A 21488-nucleotide genomic window follows, 5' to 3' on the forward strand; every position below is an offset into this window, starting at 1 on the left:
ATATGTATATATATATATATATATATATATATATATATATATTATAATTAAGAAATTAAGAAAACTAAGAGAATCAAAAAAGTTTTACTGATTTATAATGGAGTCGAAGAAAATAAGCAGTTAAATAATAACAAAAATTATATCCTTTTGGCAACTAGAATTTTAAACTGATTTTTATTATGCTCAACTTTTATTGAAGTGAAGAGTAGATGATTTTTCCTTGGTTGATATTAAATTGTAATCTATTTTTTTCCAACAGGATGCTGCAGAACTGCAACATCATACAAATGTGCCCCTGTCGATAATGTTGTGTGCTGTCCTGGTGGTGACTACAGCTGTCCAAACGGAGATTCTTGCGTCAAAATTCTCTGGTGGTTCATTTGCGTCAAGTTAGGAACCCCCACGAGAGACGGAAGCTTTGAATTGGATGCACTCACAAAGGCTATAACGAATGATAAGTGTTATGAGTAAAGTAATCAGCAATGTATCTGCTTCATTATCATTATTAAATAAATCATTTTTCAATCAACATATGCACGAGTCTCAAATTATTTTCATTTTTTAAAATAATTGCAAGTGCTTTGAATTAGAAGACAGCTGAAAGATAATCTGAAATGAGGTTAGTTTGTGCAATCGTGAAAAATAACATAACAGAAGTAAATAAAGAAAGGATAAAAAATTGAAACATTTGAACAACTTGAAATTTTTTATATAATAAATGAAAATGGTTTAATTTGCTGATAGAAACCACTTTAATAAATGAGATAATTATAAATTCAAAACGAATCACACATACAAAGATGTAAATTATATAAGGCTGTAATTTTTCGAGCCAAAAATTCGTGAAAAAAATTTCTAATCTAAACAAATTAATATTGTTTTGCTTTGGACATGCACAGAATATTGATGATATAAGATTTCCTTGCTATAAGATTACTTGACAGATTAAACATTCAACATTAGACAAACTAATCGGGAGAAGTTTCAGCAGTTTTTGAAATTTTATTTTAATATTCTTGTAATATAAAATGTGAGAAATTTTCTCTTAAGAAGTTTATCTCATTTGTAGTTGAAACAGGCACTTCCTCATTTTCTGATTTTGTTCCACTGTTAGAAAATAAAAATGAAGACTTTATTACAAAAGTCAACTTGCGCTGACAAGGTATAAAAAACAGACAACTTAAAAGATTAACTTTACAAACAGAACTGAAATACAATTTTATTTAAATTTTAAAGGATCAATAGAAAAGATAATTAACTTAAATTTACGCAAATTTCATAATTGTTTAACATCGTGCTTCGTACCCAAGTCAAAATGTTTGATGGTTTTCCATTGATGGACCAACATAATCTTGATGGTAATCATCAATAATTCCATCATTGAACCATTATAGTTTTGATTGTAACCAACATCAATAATTAGACTGGTTTATGATGGTCCAACATAAGAATATCAACTTGTTTTGATGGTTTGTTCTTATTGAACCGTCAGAAATTTCCATCATAGTGTCTTAGGAATCAAATGTTGGAACGATAATGAACCATCATCACCCCAATATAGGAATTCGAACTGATTTTTGATGAGCCAACATTAAAAAAAATTGTTTGGTGGTTTATTCCTATTGAACCATCAATAATTATTATTAAACCATCATGGAAATGAATTGTTGTACCATTATGAACCATCACAAATTTCCATCATAGTATCTTAGAAATCAAATGTTGGAACGATCTTGAACCACCTTCATCCCAATGTAATTTCGAACTGATTTAGGATGGCCCATTATAAAAAAATCCAAATTATTTTGATGTTATATTCCTGAGAATCAATAAGAATTAAACCATCATAGAAATGTATAGTTGGAACCATCATGAACCCTCACGGATCATCATGGATTGTTGGTCCATGAGAATCAAACTTCTCTTGATGGGTAACCATCATAGTATCAAAGTAGCATTTTCCATCATGGAATGAGGGATGTCTGTTGGCAAAACCATGAACGCATAATGGAAAATGTTGGCTGATGGTGACCATCAAATGATGTTGGACAATCAGGAATGTCACTGAAACCAACATAAATCATCAAAATGCTTTGATGGGACCAACAGGAATTTTGACTTGAACATCCTATGATTCTTTTATTTCCCTTTTAAATTTCGCACACTTCACTTGAAGTTTTACATCTTTTTCTTACCTGCCTCACTCCAACAATCATAGGCTTCAAAGACCCATGTCTCTTGAATGATAAAAAAATAATAATTTTCGATTAATAGTCATGAGCATATATGGCAGTACTTTTACTTTCGTTACTTGTACCGCCGGTACGAGTAAAAAGTACGTACTTTTACTTGTACTTCGTTACTTTTTAAATTTAGTACTTTTACTTGTACTTTCGTTACTTTTTTAGGGAAAAAGTACAAGTATTTGTAACGGAAATATCGAATGAAATCGTTACTTTTTTCTAAAACTCGGTAAGCTTTCTAAAAAAAAAAGAAATTAAATTTAAAAAAAAATGCTTATGTTTTTTTAATTTATAAAATTAATGTGCAATATATATGCATTCACAGCTAACTTCGTGTTTAAATACCTTCTGTTTCAACTTATACTGCACATTCAATTATTTTTTACTAGCTCAAAGATCACAAAGCTATCTGAAACCCCGTGTTTGCTTTGTTTATGTTTGTGCTTTTAAAACGCGTTTCTAAAGAGTAAAACAATTTTAAATCAATGGTAATTTAAATAAATAAAAATAATAAACTAAAAATTAAAATCAATAGATAAAATTTCTTTTTCGTGCAAATCCATAAAAAGTTTGATATTAAAATTATATTTGATTTTAAAATTATATTATACGATTATATTATAAAATTATATTATAATATTCTTCCGAATTTAAAAATAAATTAATGTCCATAACTTTCAAAATTAAAAATAATTAAATAAATAACAACAATTTTGGCAAAAACATTAAAGAATATAAGAATATTATTCAATAAAATTTTAGGTTACTTTGAATTTTCGATTTCCTAGAAATGTACTTTTAAATCGTTACTTTTTTTGTTTAGTATTTCTACTTTTACTTGTACTTCTTACTCGTTACTTTTTAAAATAAGAACTTTTTACTTTTTACTCGTTACTTTTTTCAAAAATACTTGTACTTTTACTAGTTACTTTTTAAAAGTAACGTTGCCATATATGGTCATGAGCCAACGAAAAGCTAAAATATTTCAACCTATCCTAACTTAGAAAGAAGAATTCTAAGAGATTCCTCGCTAACGCACATAGAAGGTCAAAAATAATCTGATATCCCTAAATTGGGACATTTCCCAGGAATGAAATAAATGAACAGGAACCATAAGAAGGAGTGAGTAAAGCCTCCAAAGTAGGGAAAAAAAGGGTAGATCCGGATATCCATTTAATCATAACTCGTTATTTTTAGTACAAAAGAGCAATTAAATAAACAGTTAAATTAAAATAATAAATTAAATTATGATACAATTAAATATATAGTAGCAGTATGTCGTAGGCTAATTTTAAAATCTGTCATTCGGTAAATGTCATTATCCTTTTGAATATGCGAGGCTAATTGAAAAAGTTTAGAGCCTTTCCTTTTCAGATTAAAGTTTTTTAGGCTCATTGCAATCAGTTTTGCATTTCTAGAGGCAAACTAAAAAATATGACTAAAATATAAATAATAACTCAATCAACCTGCACTTGAACTGGTTCTTATCCATAAATTTAGCTTAGTTCTAGGAAATAAAAATCAATAAAAAATCTCAGATTATAATAACAAACGAATTGACATTTTTTTAGACTTTCATGATTAGATAATGACGTTTTTTTAAATTTTCTTTATTCTATTTTCTATTTTCGATTGTTTAGTTCGTAAAAATTTCTATGTGAAAATAACTTGCAAGTCAGGAATTTTTTTTTTGAACAGACAAATAGGTTTAAAATTTTTAGTTATTCAGTTTTCTATTTTTGACTGTTCAATTTGTGAGAAGTTTCAATTGAAAATAATTTGTAAGTCTGAAACTGTTTTTAAAAACTAGGAAACTTGAAAAGATTTTTTTTTTCAATTTTCTATTTTCAATCATTTAGTTTGTGCAAATTTCCTATTGAAAATCACTAGTTAGCCGGGAAACTTTTTGAACAAATGAATAGATTCAATATTTTTCTTTATTCAGTCTTCTGTTTTTGACGGTTTAGTTTGTACAAATTTTCATTAAAGATAATTTTCAAAGATCATTCAATTCAATTTCTAGAAACCTTTTTTAAGCTGGAAAACTTAAACTAATCGACATTTTTGTACACCCAATTCGAAAATTAAAATCAAAATGGCTAGTTTAACGTTCCGTACGATTTGTACTTCAGTATCTCTGAAAACAATCAACCCAAAACTACTTAATTCGGTTAATATTTTCAAAATTCTTATAATAACTTTTTTTTAAAATATTATTTCCTGAATAAATTTTCGTAACTGAAAGGTACTATTAAAAATGTGTTAAAAATTTTAGACGCAGGTCAAAGTATTACATTAAATTATTTATCCAATTTAAATTAAAAAGACTGAGTGTTACGCATGATGAAATCATATACTTTAGCAGTAATACAAAATCACGTGAAAAGTTAGTAAGTGTCTCAGGTATCAACAACAATTTCTAGATATCGCCAATAGCCAATAAAATAATTCCGAAATTTCCTTACCTTTTCATATCTAAGTAAAAGTGATACAGACATTTTATTTGCAAACCCTTGAAAGATTACAGTTTAGAAATCAATAACGATAAACACCAATAGAAACAATAAGCAATATTAAATATTGTTTTACTTTCACAGTAATTTATCGATTGATCAAATTTATTTAGTATATTTTGCTGATACGCGTTGTACATTTTGCTGATTAATCAGGAAATAGTTTTCACTTATTGCGTGAAAATTACATCAGTTTATCATGTAAGTAATTGTCAACTTATAAAAATTTTTATAAGTTCAAATAAATTAGATTTTTGTTTGTTACATTTTATATTAAATGGATCATTTTGGTTTAAACTCAAATAATGAATATTTCAATTGGAGTGTCCTAATTAAGAAAATTATTTTAAATGTTAAAATTAATTAAAAGTGGCTATTTAATTAAAAAGAAATAAGGCTAAGTAAATTTTATAACTCTATTTAAAGAAAAAGATAGTACGCTTATAAACACTTTCAAGACAAAATAAAACAAAATCCTTAATGTTTTGTTCTTCCATGCAAAAAAAATATCTATTCAATGTTGAAACGCTTAAAAACAATTATTCCCTAATAATTTATTTGTAAATCAAACTGCTATTTAACAAATTTTTATAATAAATAAAATAAAAAATGCCTTTTTTTTTACCTTTTATTTTTGGCATAAATATTTGCCTCAGGAGTATTTAAAAATTTAAAATGTGAGGAAAGTTCTTTCAATATCACTCAGTAATATTGCCTAGCAACAAATTTTACGAACGGATCTAAAATGTATCACAGCCGATAGGCATTTCATTTCTGACACAAATAATTTTTAAGTAAATTTTTATTTTAAATTCTAAAAATGTTGAACGTGATTTAATTATTCAGTTAATTGTGTAAAATTATTTAGTGCTCAAAGGTGTAACTCAAAAACAATTCTTTTTTTCTGCGATAGTTTCATTACATTAGTTTGAAAAGTTGAACGCTGAAAATTTTATTTCTAAGCTTTTAACTACATTTTAGATTTGTATTTTTTTATTGTTTTCTTTCTTTCTTTGTTTACTATTTTGGATTGTGCTCTTAAATTTTCCAGGCTTATAAATTTTTCAGCTATAAAAAAACAAAAACAAAAACAAAAAAACAGTTAAGTTAGTTTTTACAATTTTGATTTCATAATATTTAGTACTAGTACACAAAACATTATTCAAAAACTAGAAAAAAATTAATATAAATAATATTGAAATAGTTAGAAAATCACAAATTAAATGTTTAAAATTTCTAAACCATAAAATCTCACTAAAATAATTATAAATTTGCAACTTCGTTGCCACATAGTTCCATTTTAAATCAAATTGCCAGTTCATAAATTTTGATTATAAATTAAATAAAAAAATCCTCCCAATGTCTTTAGATTTCTGACATAATTATTTACCCGTGCAGTATTATAAAGCTGAGATTTTCTTCATTCTTTCAATGCTGCATATTATTGCCAATACTGCAAAAAATTCCGGACCAAATTATGGCAATTTATACGGGTAAAAAATGAATTTTACATAAGAAAGTAGCGGCACCTTTTGTGCCTGTGCTTTTTACCGTAAACTGATCCTGAATTTTGTAGAGCGTAGTTGATAGAAGGCTATTACAATTCTATGGAAAAAATTGTGAACATATCAGTGATTTTTATCTGAAATCGTACAATGCATGCATAATTTCTGAAGAAGTGTTTTGTATAGTAATTCTAACGAAAATATTGAATAAACTAATATTAATGAAATAACTAATTATAAAATTAAAAGAAGTAAATAAGATTAATTTATTACATTCAAATATTTATTTGCAACTATATGAATTTATAACATTTTTAATTCGATCGAACATATTGTGAACATATCAGCGATTTTTAACAGAATATATCACATGCGTAATTTTTTAAAACAGTATTTTGCATTCTTTTTCCAATGATAATAATAAATTAGCTATTAATAATAAAATAACGAAACACAACATCAAAAGTAGACAGTAAGAATTTATATCTTATGTTAAACTATTTATTTATATCTTTAATGCATGATACAAATAATAACTGAGATATTCACAACATTTGAGCAACAACTTTTATAAGCATATAAGACTCAAACTATTAATTGTCCTTAGTATATGGGTGATTCTCACAAAATAGGACAATTTACTGTCCTTTGCTCGAAGATCTAATACTATAATATTAAAAGAACATTTTTTAAAAAAAAAATTAATAAATAGCATTGCTGTTAGTATTTTAAAATGACTTTGCACTAGAATTGACTGCTTTGTAAAGTCAGAAAATTTAATTGAATTTCAAAATTTCATGCTTCTGGCATGTCACAAACAATGTTTCCAATAATAACTAGCATCAAAACTTCCCATAAATCTTTCAATACCTAATTTTTTTAAATCTCAACCGGTGTAAGCATTTCTAGAATATACGCAGAGGGTATTATTTACAACTTCGTTTAAAATAATTTTTTCTGTCAATAATTTGTTTGTCCCAAGAAAATCTGTCATTTTCCTGGTCACTTTTATTTAGTGGTTTGTAACCAAAATAGATTGAGCCAGCAATCAATATCCTATGTTAATAGATTGATTAAATTCCTTCCTATCTGAACATGTCTTGTTGCACGAATAAAGAACCAACTTTCTGGTTCAAAATCTATTTCAAAACTTTTTCGAGGTGAGTAGGTTCTTGTGTTTTCATTTTCATTAAAATCATTGAATCATTAATAACAAATGAACTTGAAATCATTAATAACATAAACTACATACATTTATCTGAGTCATTTTAAAAAATCCTGTTGTTTTCTGCAGAATATAAACGTCTTAGGCCAACATATTAAATTAAAGTAAAGCTATATGCTATAAAATGGCAAATTTGTCATTATCCTGGCTGTCATTTTCCTGACTTATGAATGCCAGGACACTGAAGTGCTACCAGAATTTTTTTTTAAATGCTAATACTGTAAAGAGGGAAAGCAAATATTAACCTAATACCAAGTTTATGTATGATTGTAATAAGATTGAATGTAATCAATGTTACTTTTTTATTTAATGATTTATTATTTTACACAATTTTATACTGTACATATCTGCAACAAAATTTTTTTTGATTCTTTCTACAGTGGATAAAAATAATTAATTTAAGCAATTTATGATCCATCTAGCATAAAGGCTTAAGTTGAGTTACTTACTATTAACTTCAAATGACTGTTTTTTAAACTTCTAAGCTGTCATTTTCCTGGCATTCAAGATTTGGTGAATTTATATATATTTTTTATTTCTAGAGCAAATGTCAACAAACTACACTGCTGTCTGTAAGATGTTAATAAATGTAACTAAAGAATTATACAAAAAAAATTTGATTATTTCGAAGACTTTAAATTTGAAGAAATTTTTTGGTCCGAATTGTCATGTTTCCAAAGAATCCCCCATATATTCTTAAAACATCTTTAAAAAAATAAAGCTAATAAATAAATAAATAAAATCTTCGGGGACTAAAAATTAATTTAAGTAAGAAAATATATTGGCTATCTCTGATGAATAATTTAGACGGTCTAGTTTGATAATGTTTTGTTTTCATTACTTAAATTTTAATGTGTGCTGCGATACGAGAAAAAAATAATGAATAACACTTCTGGTATATAGTAAAATTTAAAACCGTATTTTGGGGTTCATAGGAACACTAGAAAGTTTCGACACTAATTTTTATCGAAGTGCTCTGGTTACGATTTTTGCAAAATTAACAAAAAAATATGGTTTTATAATTTGAGACAAAATTTGATAAACGTGGTAAAATTTGGTAATTTTATAATGACATCTTAGATCATGCCAGAAAAATATTTTATTCGGTGAACTTTACTTTTCAGTTTTGAATTTTTTACTAAATGTGTGGTTATACGTACTATAAGTTTGAAAGCAGAATTTTCAGTAAATTCTTAGCATGTGAACGGAACGGTAAAATAACCAAGCGAATGATTTAAATACCTTATATTTTGGGTTTTATTTCAAGAATTATAATATTTTTTCATTAGAAATGTCGCTTCAATACAGTATGATAATTTCACTAGAATTTTTCTCCGTGTAGCCAACCCAAATCAAAAATTATAAAAAAAAATACATATTCGGAGATGTTGTTACTGAACTCCTTGTGTTTACGCATTAAGTGCTTTATTTATGTGCTTTTGTAGGAAGGTATTATTTGCAATCGTTGGTATGCTGTGCTTGGCATTCTTGGCTTCTGCTGAGCAGTGCGCAGATGGCGAATACTGTTCTGGTGTAGGAAGTAAGTAGCATTTGTTTGGTGGTTGTGGCTAATATACCATATAACGTATTGAGTTGCTTACATTAAGCAATAAGATAAATAACTATTTTAACCTGGCTAATAATTCTAAGCGTAAAAATGAGTTGAATATTGATTTACAAACTGTATTGGGTAGCCCAGGACACTATTGTGTTCATCGAAAAAAATATATTTCCGAGTTTAATTAATATTATTATATATATACAAGAGTAATATTATTATTATTAAAACACGCATGATTCTTTAATTTCTATCATTGTATCTCAGAAATCAAATGTTGGAATGATCATGAACCACCATCATCTCAATACGGTAAAAAAAGACACTTCCATTGCACGACAATGTATATTAAAATAAAAAGAAAAAAAAAGCTTTTGAAAAATGCAGAAAAATACACATGGTTTATAATGTTTAATAATATAGTTAATAATACGTATGGTTTAATGGGTTTATTATCACGATGAATCAATTTTCGGATGACATTTAATTGAATATCTGTACACATGTGTGTATTGAACCTGATTGGCTGAGCCACGTGTGACGTCGCTTGTAAGCATCTAATTGTAGGCATCTTTTTTAAAATTCATAATTAACTGCTTAATTTGAATAGTATTATTAATTTTATATATATAGATAATATTTTTAGATAATATAAGAAAGATATATTTTTCATTTACTGAATTAAGAGAGGCAACAATATGAAGAAGTATGCCAATTTACTAACATTATTTTTATTTCTTTTTAAAAATTATTGTATTTGATCTGTAATTTAAATCCAGTAACTATTATAATTTAAATCTAAATCAAATATTATGAGAAAATCATGAAAATAAAAGTACTCAGAATACACTCTTAAAAACATTACTTCAAAGTTGAAATATAGTATCAGTACCTTGAACCATAATTCTTTGCGAATTTGAGGATACTTTTCGATCAAATTATCAAAATTGTTTATTTTTTAAAATCAAGTTGAGTCATATTTTTGTGTAATCAAGTGAATTACTATAATATGGATCAACTTAGCGCCGTATTTTGCCAAGTTTGGACGATAGTAGTATTTAACATGCTTCTAAAATTTTTAAATGTGTCATATTATATTTAAAAAACTGTTATGTCAGGTTATTTTGAAATAAAATACTGTTTATACGCCTCTCGACCTCAGTTTGAGCAATAAATGAAAAAAAAAGCGCAACTGAGAATTAAACAAATAATAGAAATTCATGGTAAAAATTATTGTTTTGATAATGTAATAGCTTTGGTACTTTCACAGTTTATATTATTGATATGGAAATAGTAAAGGTTGAAAAATGAAATTCTTGAAGGTTAAAATTGAAAACCTTGCAACTGTTACAAAAGTAAAAAAATCTTTATTTTAATTCATATCGTGAGTACACAAACGTGTGCAATTCTTTCTATATAAATAGGCGCTTAAATTGACACTCTTTAAAGGGAAAAATTCTTATTGAGAGACTAATTTAGTTTTATATGAATCCTTGCCAAATATTTACGCATTTGAGAAAAGAAATTTAAAATTCTACTTTTAAAATAATTTAAAATTCAACCCATCGTTCAAAATAAATAATAGAATGAATAAATATGACAATATATTAATTAAATGAATTAATTAAATGAATAAATCAAATAAATAAATGAAAGTTATCGATATTTTTTAATTATGAACACCATCAAATACTGAAATGTCACCACATTTTTGTTTTCCAAATTCAATAATAAATTATAAGTCACATCCTCTAGCAAATAAATTTTTGATTTTTCTGATCAAAGGAATTTTTTATAGAATTTCAAAAGACCCGTAATTTAGATTATAAAACCACTTTAAAACCTGAATTCTCAAAAATTAATAAATAAAATTAAATGAAATTAAAAAAGTTACAAATAGTTATCATAATGCAATTACAATGCTCTTGAAGCTGCTTCAAAAGTATCAGTCATTTAGAGATAAGATCTTACAAAGGAACAATTCTATGCAACAACAACAAAAATATTATTTTTAAGCTCTTTTTATTTCAGAAATAGTATCTTCTTTAAATTTCGCACTGTTTAAAATAATGCAAATTAATTGTATCGTATCATTTAAACACTAACTATAAATGTTATAAGATGTCAAAACTCAAAAAAAGTAATTTGTGCCGTTGAATTTAACTAATGACAAGTAAGGGCATTAAAAGAAATGAATTAACTGAACAATGCGCATGGGGTCTAATGATATATAGAACGACGCGTTATTGTTTTCGACTAAGGTCAAAGCAAAATCTTGAATGCCTTTATGAGGTGGTCGCTACGCTCTTCTCCTCCAGAGAATACACAAATAGATTGAATGGGCATGAATGTTTCATACGATCAAGTTATAGATAGTAATAGATCTATATAATATGTATAATAGATCTTTATAAAGCAATTCTGTATCGTTGAAAGAATCTTGAACGTTTTATCTTAAAGGGATTTGGACCTAGAGTCAAAGAAAAAGGTCACGAGTTAAAGTAGTGCTGCCATCTAGCGTTTCAGATGGTATGCGCGTCCACATGATTTCTTCTATCATAAAAAAGAACTGAAAGCAATGCATAAAGCGATAGGTATGGCACTAATAAATGATATGTTATCATTCTCTTCTAACATAACAATACATTCTTACGTATAAGTTTCTTTATGAGTTGTTCGTTACAAATGAGTATTTATTACCTGATTTGTAGATGAGTAAAAATAACTGTTTTAAAATTATCATTATTATTTTTGAACCAATAAACCCATACGGCAGGCATTTGTTAGAAAACCTATCAATGTGATCGAACTGGTATGCTGCAATACGTACACACACTGTCAGTAAAAATTGATGGTTAGAAAATCAAATGAAAATTGGAATTAGATTTTCATTAAGAGTTTTAGTTCGCTTAAATTTATTGAACCGAAGAACAGATGATCTTTCCTTAGTTAATATTCAATTGTATTCCATTTTTTTTCAATAGGATGTTGTTATGCTGGAGGTGTGTGCAAGTGTGCTCCGGTGGATAACTCTGTGTGTTGTCCTGGTGGTGACTACAGCTGTCCTCCGGGAAAGACTTGCGTCGAAATTCTCAAGTGGTTCATCTGCGTCAAGATGGGAGCACCCACCAGTGACGGAAGCTTTGATTTGCAGAAGCAGCTCGCGCAAGCTGTAGTGAATGATAAGTGCCATGCTTAGATGGATAACCATCAGAAATGTACATAACTTCATTGTCACTATAAAATAAATGATTGTTTTCATTAATTAAACGGTTTCATACTATTCACGCTTTTTACTATAATCTGAAGAGTTTTAAAATTAATGAAGTGAGGGTGTTAGAAAGAGAAAAAACTTTTGATGATGTAATAGACGTGTTTTCATGAACTAAAAGGCAGTTTAGTTTATTTCTCTAAATTTCAGCTGAGTGATGATTATAAAAAACGGTACGTTCTAAAACTGTTTGAGCCATACTCAAATATCGCCTGCTATCAAATTTGAATTCCACAAAAATAAAATAATGGAAGAAGTTAAAAATATATGCGATATCATTAAAATATGTCCTGATGTCATCACTACTAATTAAAATATTTCGAAATGTTCAAATCGGTTTAGCAATTGATTACAAACATGCCCAAAAGTTGAAAAGATAAGGGAGAATCCTGAAAAATTGGTACTTAGAAACTGTCTTAGATTATAAGAAAAAAACTGTTCACATTATATTTTTCATACAATATTCAAATAAATGTTCATATTATCGTTCAGGCTTGCAAAATTTTAATTATGAAAAAAGGAAAAGTTTTATCTGAACAGTTTGCTGAGCTGATTTCACACATAAAACCCCTCCTTCTCCTTTTTTACGGAGAAAATAATGAGACAAAATCAAGATTGTTGAGACTAATCATTGATATAAAAGTTTTTTTTCTATATCAAAGCGCAATCTTAAAGTGCAAAATTTTGTACTTATACCTACTCATATGTCAGACCTTGTGATATAGACAAGTGAGGAATTGCATCTTGGATATCCTATAAAATAAAAATTAAATCAATCAATGTAAATTATAGTTTTGAGGGTATAAAGATTTTATGCATAAACAGATATAAGCAAAAAAAAACTTTTATTTTCATACATAAAACCAGCAGTTCTTTTAAAATATTAGCTCTATAGACTTAATGCTGATTTTATTGGGTTTTATCGTAAAAAAGTACATAAAGCATACTTGACATGTCTAGATAGTAATTCCTAAATTTTAGCCCCATTAACTTGGGATTGGAAAGGATAAATACACCAAAATAGGTTGCTCAAGGCTTGAGGGTCTCATCTGTCGAATGCACCCTTCTTTCTTGACATTTAAGATTTTCAATTACAAACCAATGGGAACTATAGAGCTAGAGGTAGACCTAAGATCAAATGGCTTGACTGTGTGTGTAGAAGAGGATTTCAAAATTTTAAGAATTACTAATTGGAGAACAATTGCCAAGTAAGGAGCAAACTTGAGTAAAGTTCTAGGGAAGGCCCTGGCCCACAAAGGGCTGTCATGCCAATAGAAGAAGAAGAACTTGTGATTGTTTTTACTCAATTCAAATTAATAAAAGCATTGGAAACGATGCGTTATTTGTCTAGGTAGATATACTAGGTAGATATAGACTAATTTGGACTAAGATCTATCCACATAACTAAATTGAAATAAAATAAATAAATTATATATATATATATATAAAAGCACAAGTTATTACTTAAAAAAGTGCTTTTATCTATTTGTATCACAGACTGCCGAAAATATGGACAATGACTTTAGTTTATAATGCACAGGATTGGTGGCTACAAAAATCAGCAATTAATGAAAACATTAGTGAAAAAATGGTACATGAAAAAATTTAACTATTTTTCCAGAAAATCTTTCAGAATAAGATATTGGTTTGTCTGTGCTATGCAGTCTTAAATTCAAAAGTTATCTTTATCGGTTAGACCATTCACGAGAAAGAAAAATTCAAAAGCAGAAATTTTAATTTTGCTAAAAATTTCTGGATTTTTCTCAAAATTTGGATTTTATCATTGAAAACTAGGTATTTTTAAAAGGTGAAAAGATAACTCCATCCTGCAATTATAGAAAAAGCAATCATTGTGAAAATAATAGTAATAAATGAATTTTTGCACGGAATTAGTTTTGCGTAAATGAATTTTTTAAAATAGATATCAAAACTTGAATTTCGTAACTTGTTCTTCACACCTGATAGGAAACACAAAAAATAAAGTCAACACAACAGAGCCCAAATTTGAGTTGATTCAACAAATTTAATTATTTTTGAATTTGTACAGGAATTAAGGGGAAAAAAGTGCCATTATTGCACTTTTAAGAGGCGTCATAAGACATAGTCTTATCTTTCGCTACTTAGCAATGCATTATTATACTTTAAAAGACTAAAGTACTTTCCTAGAAATTTAAAACAATAGATCGATAACTGCTATCAAATATTTATCTTGTGATTTTGAAGTGCAATTTATTATTTAAGAAAGAAATACAAAAACATTGATTTAATCTAAGCATTTCAAGTTTACGGTTTGCACGTATTAAGTTACGAGATAAATAATCAAGGAAGAATAATGTGAGTATGAAACAAACAAATTTCATTTCCTTCTTGTCTTGTTTTTACTAAATTGTGCGAAAAATTGTGAAGAAAATTTTTGATTCTAAGAAATATTTGTTCCTTTTTTTCTGTGATAAAGTGATGCTGATTGTTTGCGAATAGCCTGGCTCTAAATACAGAAATTATTCGAAATAAGAAGTATTTGATTGTACTATATTACCCCGAGTAGCCCAAAAGTTCCAGCTATGTTTCAAAAATATTAATGTCGAATAAGTAAAATGCAGTTTCTGTTTCAACTGAACGCGAAATGATGTATCCATTTGAAATTTAAATTATCGCCCTAAAAATCTTTTCAAAATTTTTTGTTAGAAATAATAATGATGAAAGCAATGTGGATACATCGGTGCTGTGAGAAAAATAAATAAATAAACAAACAAATAAATAAGTAAACAAATAAATAAATTAGAATAATATTTTCTCTTAACATTTTCTATGTGCTACGATTATGTTTGATTCATAAACTAATTTTATTTTAAGAATTATTGTAATGCATCCTAAATGAATTACTTTATATCGTTTCGTAAAACTACTTTAATGATTTTTGTGTGTATCATGTCTTGCTGCAATTATAAAGTTTAGTGATACTATGTAACAAACATGGTGAGGGCTACTTTACACCAAGCAGTGTAACAAAACATTTTAGGTGTTTCACAACATGTTTCGTGGTGTAGAGGAACAACAGTTTGATGTAAAATTTTCCGTTTTCAGATACACAATTTATTCAGATACAAGACATCATGTTCAGAAACAGGATAAACAATCCAGCATTTTTCGTGAAACAACAAAAGGACAATAGTAGCGGAGAGGAAAAAATTTATAAAAAAATTTAAATTTCATAGCAGAGCGCGATCAATAGCATGTGGTTGTTTTATAAATGTAATTATTTGTATCATTTCATCATTCCAGTCAAATATCAAAAAGTCTTTTATTTCATTATATTGCCTGTGCTGAACACCCGACTCATTTTTCAGTTTGCAACTATCGATGCTCAACTTCGTAGCCTTGTAATTTTGAATTTGACCCAGAAGGCAAATTGTCCTTAGTGGAGACATTTTTGATGGAACTAACCTTCATTTGAATTACACAGCGAGGAAAACCACGTAAAACATCCAACGGTTGGCAGGGGGTATAGCGATTTTCCTCCATAATCCGTTTACTACTGAGAATATTTTACATGGATTCAGCATTGTGATGACTTCCCCTTAAATGTGAGCCTGAGAGCCATGGTGTCCCGGGTTCGAATCCCGGCTATGGCTGGTCTGTACGAATTCCGAACCCGGATCTCTCCCACAGTGCTGACGTAAAATATCCTCAGTGATCGACGCAAGAGTCTTTTTGTTGTCAGACGAACTGCAGGAGGTTTTCGTGGTTTTCCTCTCCATGTAACACAAATGCTTGTTAATTCCATCAAAAAGTCCTCCACGAAAGCAAATTTCTCCTAATACTTCTGGACTGAGTTCAAAATTGCAAGTCTGCGGAGTTGAACATTGTTAGCCGTAAACTCAAAATTAGATCGGCTGTGTAACAACGGTTATAAGAAGAAAGTGATCCTGAAGCAGAATTCGAATCGACCAGCCACTGCTGATATTCGAATCTGGGTACCTCATTGGGGTGTGAGTGCTGTATCTACTGAGACATTTCGGCTCCTCAAAAAGCATTGTAATAACATTAGTTTGAACATTTTAATGATACATTTGAGCGCAAAATGCCGCAAAGAAAAAAAAATATGACACAGCTCAAAAACTGTGTCAGCAATCATATGCATTTATCTCTTTATTTTTTCCCTTTTCAATACAAGAAGTTTACATATTTAAATTTGGTAATGTTTTAGCACAATATGTCTTTAAATATTTTAGCGTGACGTTATAAAAACTGAAATGAAATTTTATTTGCATATAGGAAAGTACTACTGGTCTTTGCCGTCCTGCTGTTGGCAGCTCTAGCCAATGCTGAGACTTGTGGAGATGGTGGTTACTGTGATGGAGAAGGAAGTAAGTGTCGCTCTATTTCCAGAATATAATTATAAAATGATGGTATTCTAACAACGATGTAATTTTTTAAATAAAAATATAAGTAGAATTGTTATATTTTGATAAATCGCATTTTGATCTGAGAGCAGCGATTTTTGCGAAGCTTCGGTGTGAATTTCTGTTTTCACTGTAATTGATAAATATATGGAGTTGATAACTGTAAAGACAGTTACAATCTGCTGTGCTGAGGACCATTTCTGGTCTTCCAGTCGATTTTTTAAATTTTCCTATTGCAGAGTTAATTATTCATTAAATTTTATAGTAAAACATAACTAGATTAGCATTAGAAAACAGAACTAAAATTGATAAAAATTGAAATTTTATTCTCTGTAAGATAAAATACCATTTTTTTTTAAAAGAAAAATCATTTATTTTTGTTAGGCCTAACAAAATCAAAAAGCATGCATACTTATTGTACCTTGGACCATTGTTCAAAGAATAAGTGCCTTGGGCTAGTGTCCAAGAATTTAGGTACAAAGAATAAGAATTTCTGAACGTCATCTAGCACAAATATTTTACAACTTAAAATGTAAAAATTCTTCAATTCTTAGAAAATGCGTAACTTTTCTAAATCTTCCAATAAAATGGTATTTGATTTATGTTTACAATTTATTTAGCTAATTGAAAATTGATCTAAAAAAAGTTTCAGTTGTTTAAAAATTGTAGGATTAAGTAACAATTTAATAACTAACAAATATTGTTGTACCAGTAATCTAAGGTACAACATATTGTGTTCCTATCCAGAATACAAGGTCATGCTTTAGCTTTTCTGTAGTGTATGACTGTATTATTAAAAAAGAATTACACTAAAAGACAAATGTATTATGTATTACTCACAAAATTTCCTAGTTACATGATTTTTTGCAGAATGCATAAAAAAAAAGCGTACAAATTGATCCAATTTACAATATTCTCACCTATATACTTATTAATCAATATTTTATTTAAATGGCTTCTTTAACTTTCGTTAAGATTCATTACATTTACAAAAACTACATTAGTTAAGTTGCCTGTATGGAGTTGTCCTTCTGAAATGCCGAGCATTATGCATTTTCTCCTTGTTATCCATTTACACTGTAAAAAATTCAGTATCAAATTATGGTAGAAAGTACTGGCACTCTGATTGCAATATCCGTAAAATATATTTTACTGTGAAATTCATTTTTACCGTAAATTTTTATGCCGTAATTTTTACTCTAAAATCTATTTTATTACTGTGATCCAGTGACTTTAAATTAAAAATTCAGGTGTATCAGACTTTTGTTCCGTAATGTAATTTGAAAATAATTATTTTACGGTAAAGATTGATTTTATGGTAAAAAATACTAGCACCCTGATTGTCGGTACTTTGTACAGACATTTGATACGATGCATTTTACCGAATAGAATGTTATATATTGAGGTGAAATTTCTTTACTAACTTGTCCAAAAAAGTAACATTTTCTCTAAAAATAGTACCTTCTAAAACAAGTAGGTACTGAAATTTTGTCACCTATATGTTTGGAGTGCCATTTAAATACTTTAGAGACATTATTTTTCCATGAAATTTTCGTTCCTGTTATTGTAATGATGGCTTAGTTTCAAAAGCGCAACATTCTACAAAATGGTTGCAGAAATGCGAGCATTTAGTCCTTTTAGAAAATAAATCTAGCATTTTCAATCTTTCGCGAACATTGATGCATTTTAGGAAGTGAATATCCCTCTTCTAATTTTTTACGAACATTTAGACAATTTGAGATGTAAATATAACGTTCCCAAACCTTTTATGGACACTTAACATTTCAGAAAGTAATTATAACGTTTCTAAATCTTTTACGAACATTCAGACATTTTTTGAAGTATAACGTCTTTACATTTTTTACGAATATTAAAGCGAACTAAGAAATTCTGGCAAAATAACCGTACTGTATTGTAATGACATTACTGAATAAAAAAAACATAATTCTAGCCACACACACACCACACCAAAATATACGATATTTAAACTAATCATTTGGTAATTTTAAAGGGGTATACCGGAAACTATCGTATTCAAACTTATAATTCTTATTACCACATTGTTGACATTTAATACAAAAATACAGAATTGAAAAGTAAATCAACTGAATAAATGGTTTTCATTCCAAACTTTAAGGTAGCATAATAAAGTAACTAAAATTTACCACAATTACCAAATTGTATCACACTATATAAAACCATATCTTATCGTAAATTTTCCTAAAATCATTAAGATCACTTCGGTTAATATTACCGAACTTTTTAGTGCTCCCGAAGAGCAAGAAACACACTGAATATTTCCATATTCTGGTAGTTTTAACCATACTTTTTTGCTCAGTGTACACATTTTGCAAAGTAAATATAGTTGCTTCTAAACTTTTTATAAACATTAAAATTTTTTTGGAAAAATATGACGTTTTCAAATTTCTTACGAACACTCAGATAATAAACACAACACTTCGGAAATATTTAAAATTTATTGTTCAATCACCATTGACATGAAAAAATATTTCAAAACTTAAATTAGATCTTTTACATTGCGTATGATATAGTATGTGTAATAACACATGACGCAATGACTTTAACTAAAATTGAAGTTTATACAGGGTGTTCAGTAACGACCACCCGTAATATATATGTTATTAGAATGCTTGTTAAGAAAATAATCCAAAAAGTACACTCATTAGAGGTTGCAAGTTAATATTTAAATTAAAAAAAATGCTATCAAATGTCATGAATTAATGCTAAACAAATGGGACTGAAAATATTAAAGACTATTTGATTACCAGAGGAAAAGTAAAGGAGTTGAATTTAAATTTTTAGAAATGTTTCCGGCAATCAAACTAGTTCTGATGCTTTTCCCTCCCATTCCTCCCAAAAGATGTTAACTTATGATCTCTAAAGTGTTTTTCTTTCTTACAAGAGCTCTAAAATACATTTTCGATTATGATACACGCAATGCGAAGTTTAAATTGAATTAGGATTAATAATTCTAAAATTTGAAATGCTTACTATACCGAATTTCGAATCATAAAACTTCAATTTCTTTCAGGATGCTGCAGAACTGCAACATCATATAAATGTGCACCAGAAGACAATGTAGTATGTTGTCCAGGTGGTGATTACAGCTGTCCAAAGGGCAAGTCCTGTGTGAAATTTTTCAAGTGGTTCGTTTGTGTAAGGCTTGGAGCACCAACTGATATTGACGGAACAAATTCAGTCGGAATTTCCTACTCAAAAGCAAACCCAAACACTATGTTGTCTTTTGATTAAACCGATTTTGCATAAAAATAAATGCTTGTTTCTTTAAATAAAACTTAAATCTACAAAAGTTCACTTTATTATCCACAGACAGTTCTCGAGTAAAACCATGTTTAATGAAGAGTTCTATTTTTTGTACACTTTTTCAACTTCCATTTTTGGGTTTTTACTTAAGAATAAAATAAGAATTATGGCTTATAGTGAAATTTCACTATATTTTTTCAACAAGATAAGATTATTAAAGACGAGATCTCATCATGTTGATTACTTCAGTGGAGAGAGTACGCTTTCAAACTATAAATCAAGTTAAAATCACAAATTTTTCAATATTCTGTTTGAAATTCATCAAAGAAACAATTTTCCTTACAAATAAAGGAAATATTTAAATTTTATACTAAGGTTTCAAAAAAAAAAATTTTTTTTTCAGTTTTGATATGCACTATTTTGAGTTTGTTTCATAATGCAATCTTTCTATGCAGTTAAAAGCAGATCATAGAAAAGCAATCATGTTTTTAAAAATTAAATTATTGGAATTAGCTATGAAAAGGAAAAAAAAAAGGAGTCTAGGCCAGGGGTTCTCAAACTGTGGGTAATCTTAGTAAAGATCATCGTTTTATTTTATTTCATAACCATCGTTGAACAGCCGACCCAATTATTGGTTTACTACTACAAATGTTCAACTCCGTAGACTTGTAATTTTGAACCCAATCCAGAAAACAAGGTAACTCCTGAATTAAGTTTCGGGAGGAATGCGCCTTTGTGGAGGACTTCTTGATTAAACTAACCCGGATTTGCGTAACAAGGAGAGGAAAGTCACAAAAACCTTCCACGGTTAGCCTGATGGCAGGGGAGTCTTTTCCATGATCCATTTACCACTGCATAGCTGAGATTCGAACCCATTTCACCTCATTGAAAGGCGAACTCTCTATCCTCTGAGCCATCATGGCTCGAAAATTATTTTTTGGTCACCGCAGATGTGCCAGCCACCTACGAAGAGGCTTTGCGACTTTGAATAACTCCTACGTAAAATAACTAGCCTCAATCTCCAGAGGTCCAAGGTCTCTGGCCTATTGGGCAGGGAAACCACTAGCATCCACTCAAAAGCAATGCGTGAGGTCGCGCGCACCTAGTGCCCAGTCCTTTAACCCTATGAACCCACTAAACCCCATCTGTCTAGGCTTGTTTGAAGAAAAGGGAGTTAGTAACATGTAAATATATCGAGAATTAACTTAATTAAAATTATCCTAAAGTAAACAAAACTTAAATTATTACTGAAATTGTTATAACTATTGCCTATGACCTAAAATTAAATTACCTCGACTTAAAATTAAAACGTTAAGCGTAGCTATGGTGGAGGTTGAATAAGCTGAAATTAAAAAAAAAATTGTGGAGACTAGATCGCTGTCTCTTAGGTCCCTTTATCATTGGAGAAACAAAAACTCGTCTAAGAAACGTGGATAACGAAAAAAACGAAACCAAGTTACGTTTTTCGTTTTTCTGCAGTACTTG

General features: G+C 28.6%; 2 protein-coding genes and 2 long non-coding RNA genes across 5 annotated transcripts in view; 3 read left to right on the top strand and 1 right to left on the bottom strand.

Annotated features, from left to right (window-relative positions):
* The window catches only part of LOC107453859 (uncharacterized), a 9498-nt gene extending 8969 nt beyond the window's left edge, over positions 1-529 (top strand). For both annotated transcript variants that reach the window (XM_016070836.4, XM_016070837.4), the window contains exon 3: positions 260-529. In XM_016070836.4, the coding sequence (XP_015926322.1) occupies positions 260-471 (212 nt within the window). In that variant the 3' untranslated portion in view covers positions 472-529. The remainder of the gene's footprint in view (positions 1-259) is intronic.
* LOC107453871 (uncharacterized) overlaps positions 71-21488 on the bottom strand; it is a 50680-nt gene continuing 29262 nt past the window's right edge. Inside the window, exons 3-4 of the long non-coding RNA XR_011636731.1 lie at positions 13016-13068; positions 71-442 (exon numbers count right to left, since the gene is read on the bottom strand). This is a non-coding gene — a long non-coding RNA (uncharacterized lncRNA). The remainder of the gene's footprint in view (positions 443-13015; positions 13069-21488) is intronic.
* Positions 4743-12314, top strand: LOC107453870 (progranulin). The gene is made up of 3 exons (XM_016070872.3): positions 4743-4957; positions 8932-9026; positions 12029-12314. Coding segments are annotated over exons 1-3 (312 nt in total). The 5' UTR covers positions 4743-4955; the 3' UTR covers positions 12244-12314.
* Positions 14497-20049, top strand: LOC107453869 (uncharacterized). The gene is made up of 3 exons (XR_011636730.1): positions 14497-14649; positions 16591-16682; positions 19771-20049. It is a non-coding gene; the product is annotated as an uncharacterized lncRNA (long non-coding RNA).

Source organism: Parasteatoda tepidariorum, chromosome 5 (genome assembly GCF_043381705.1).
Source record: "Parasteatoda tepidariorum isolate YZ-2023 chromosome 5, CAS_Ptep_4.0, whole genome shotgun sequence".
NCBI classification, from domain to species: domain Eukaryota; kingdom Metazoa; phylum Arthropoda; class Arachnida; order Araneae; family Theridiidae; genus Parasteatoda; species Parasteatoda tepidariorum.

What these genes read in the sequence shown, in the direction of transcription:
- LOC107453870 (XM_016070872.3), top strand. An exon ending in ATACTGTTCTGGTGTAGGAA is followed by an intron (nt 9,027 to 12,028) that starts GTAAGTAGCATT and finishes TTTTTTCAATAG; the next exon opens with GATGTTGTTATGCTGGAGGT.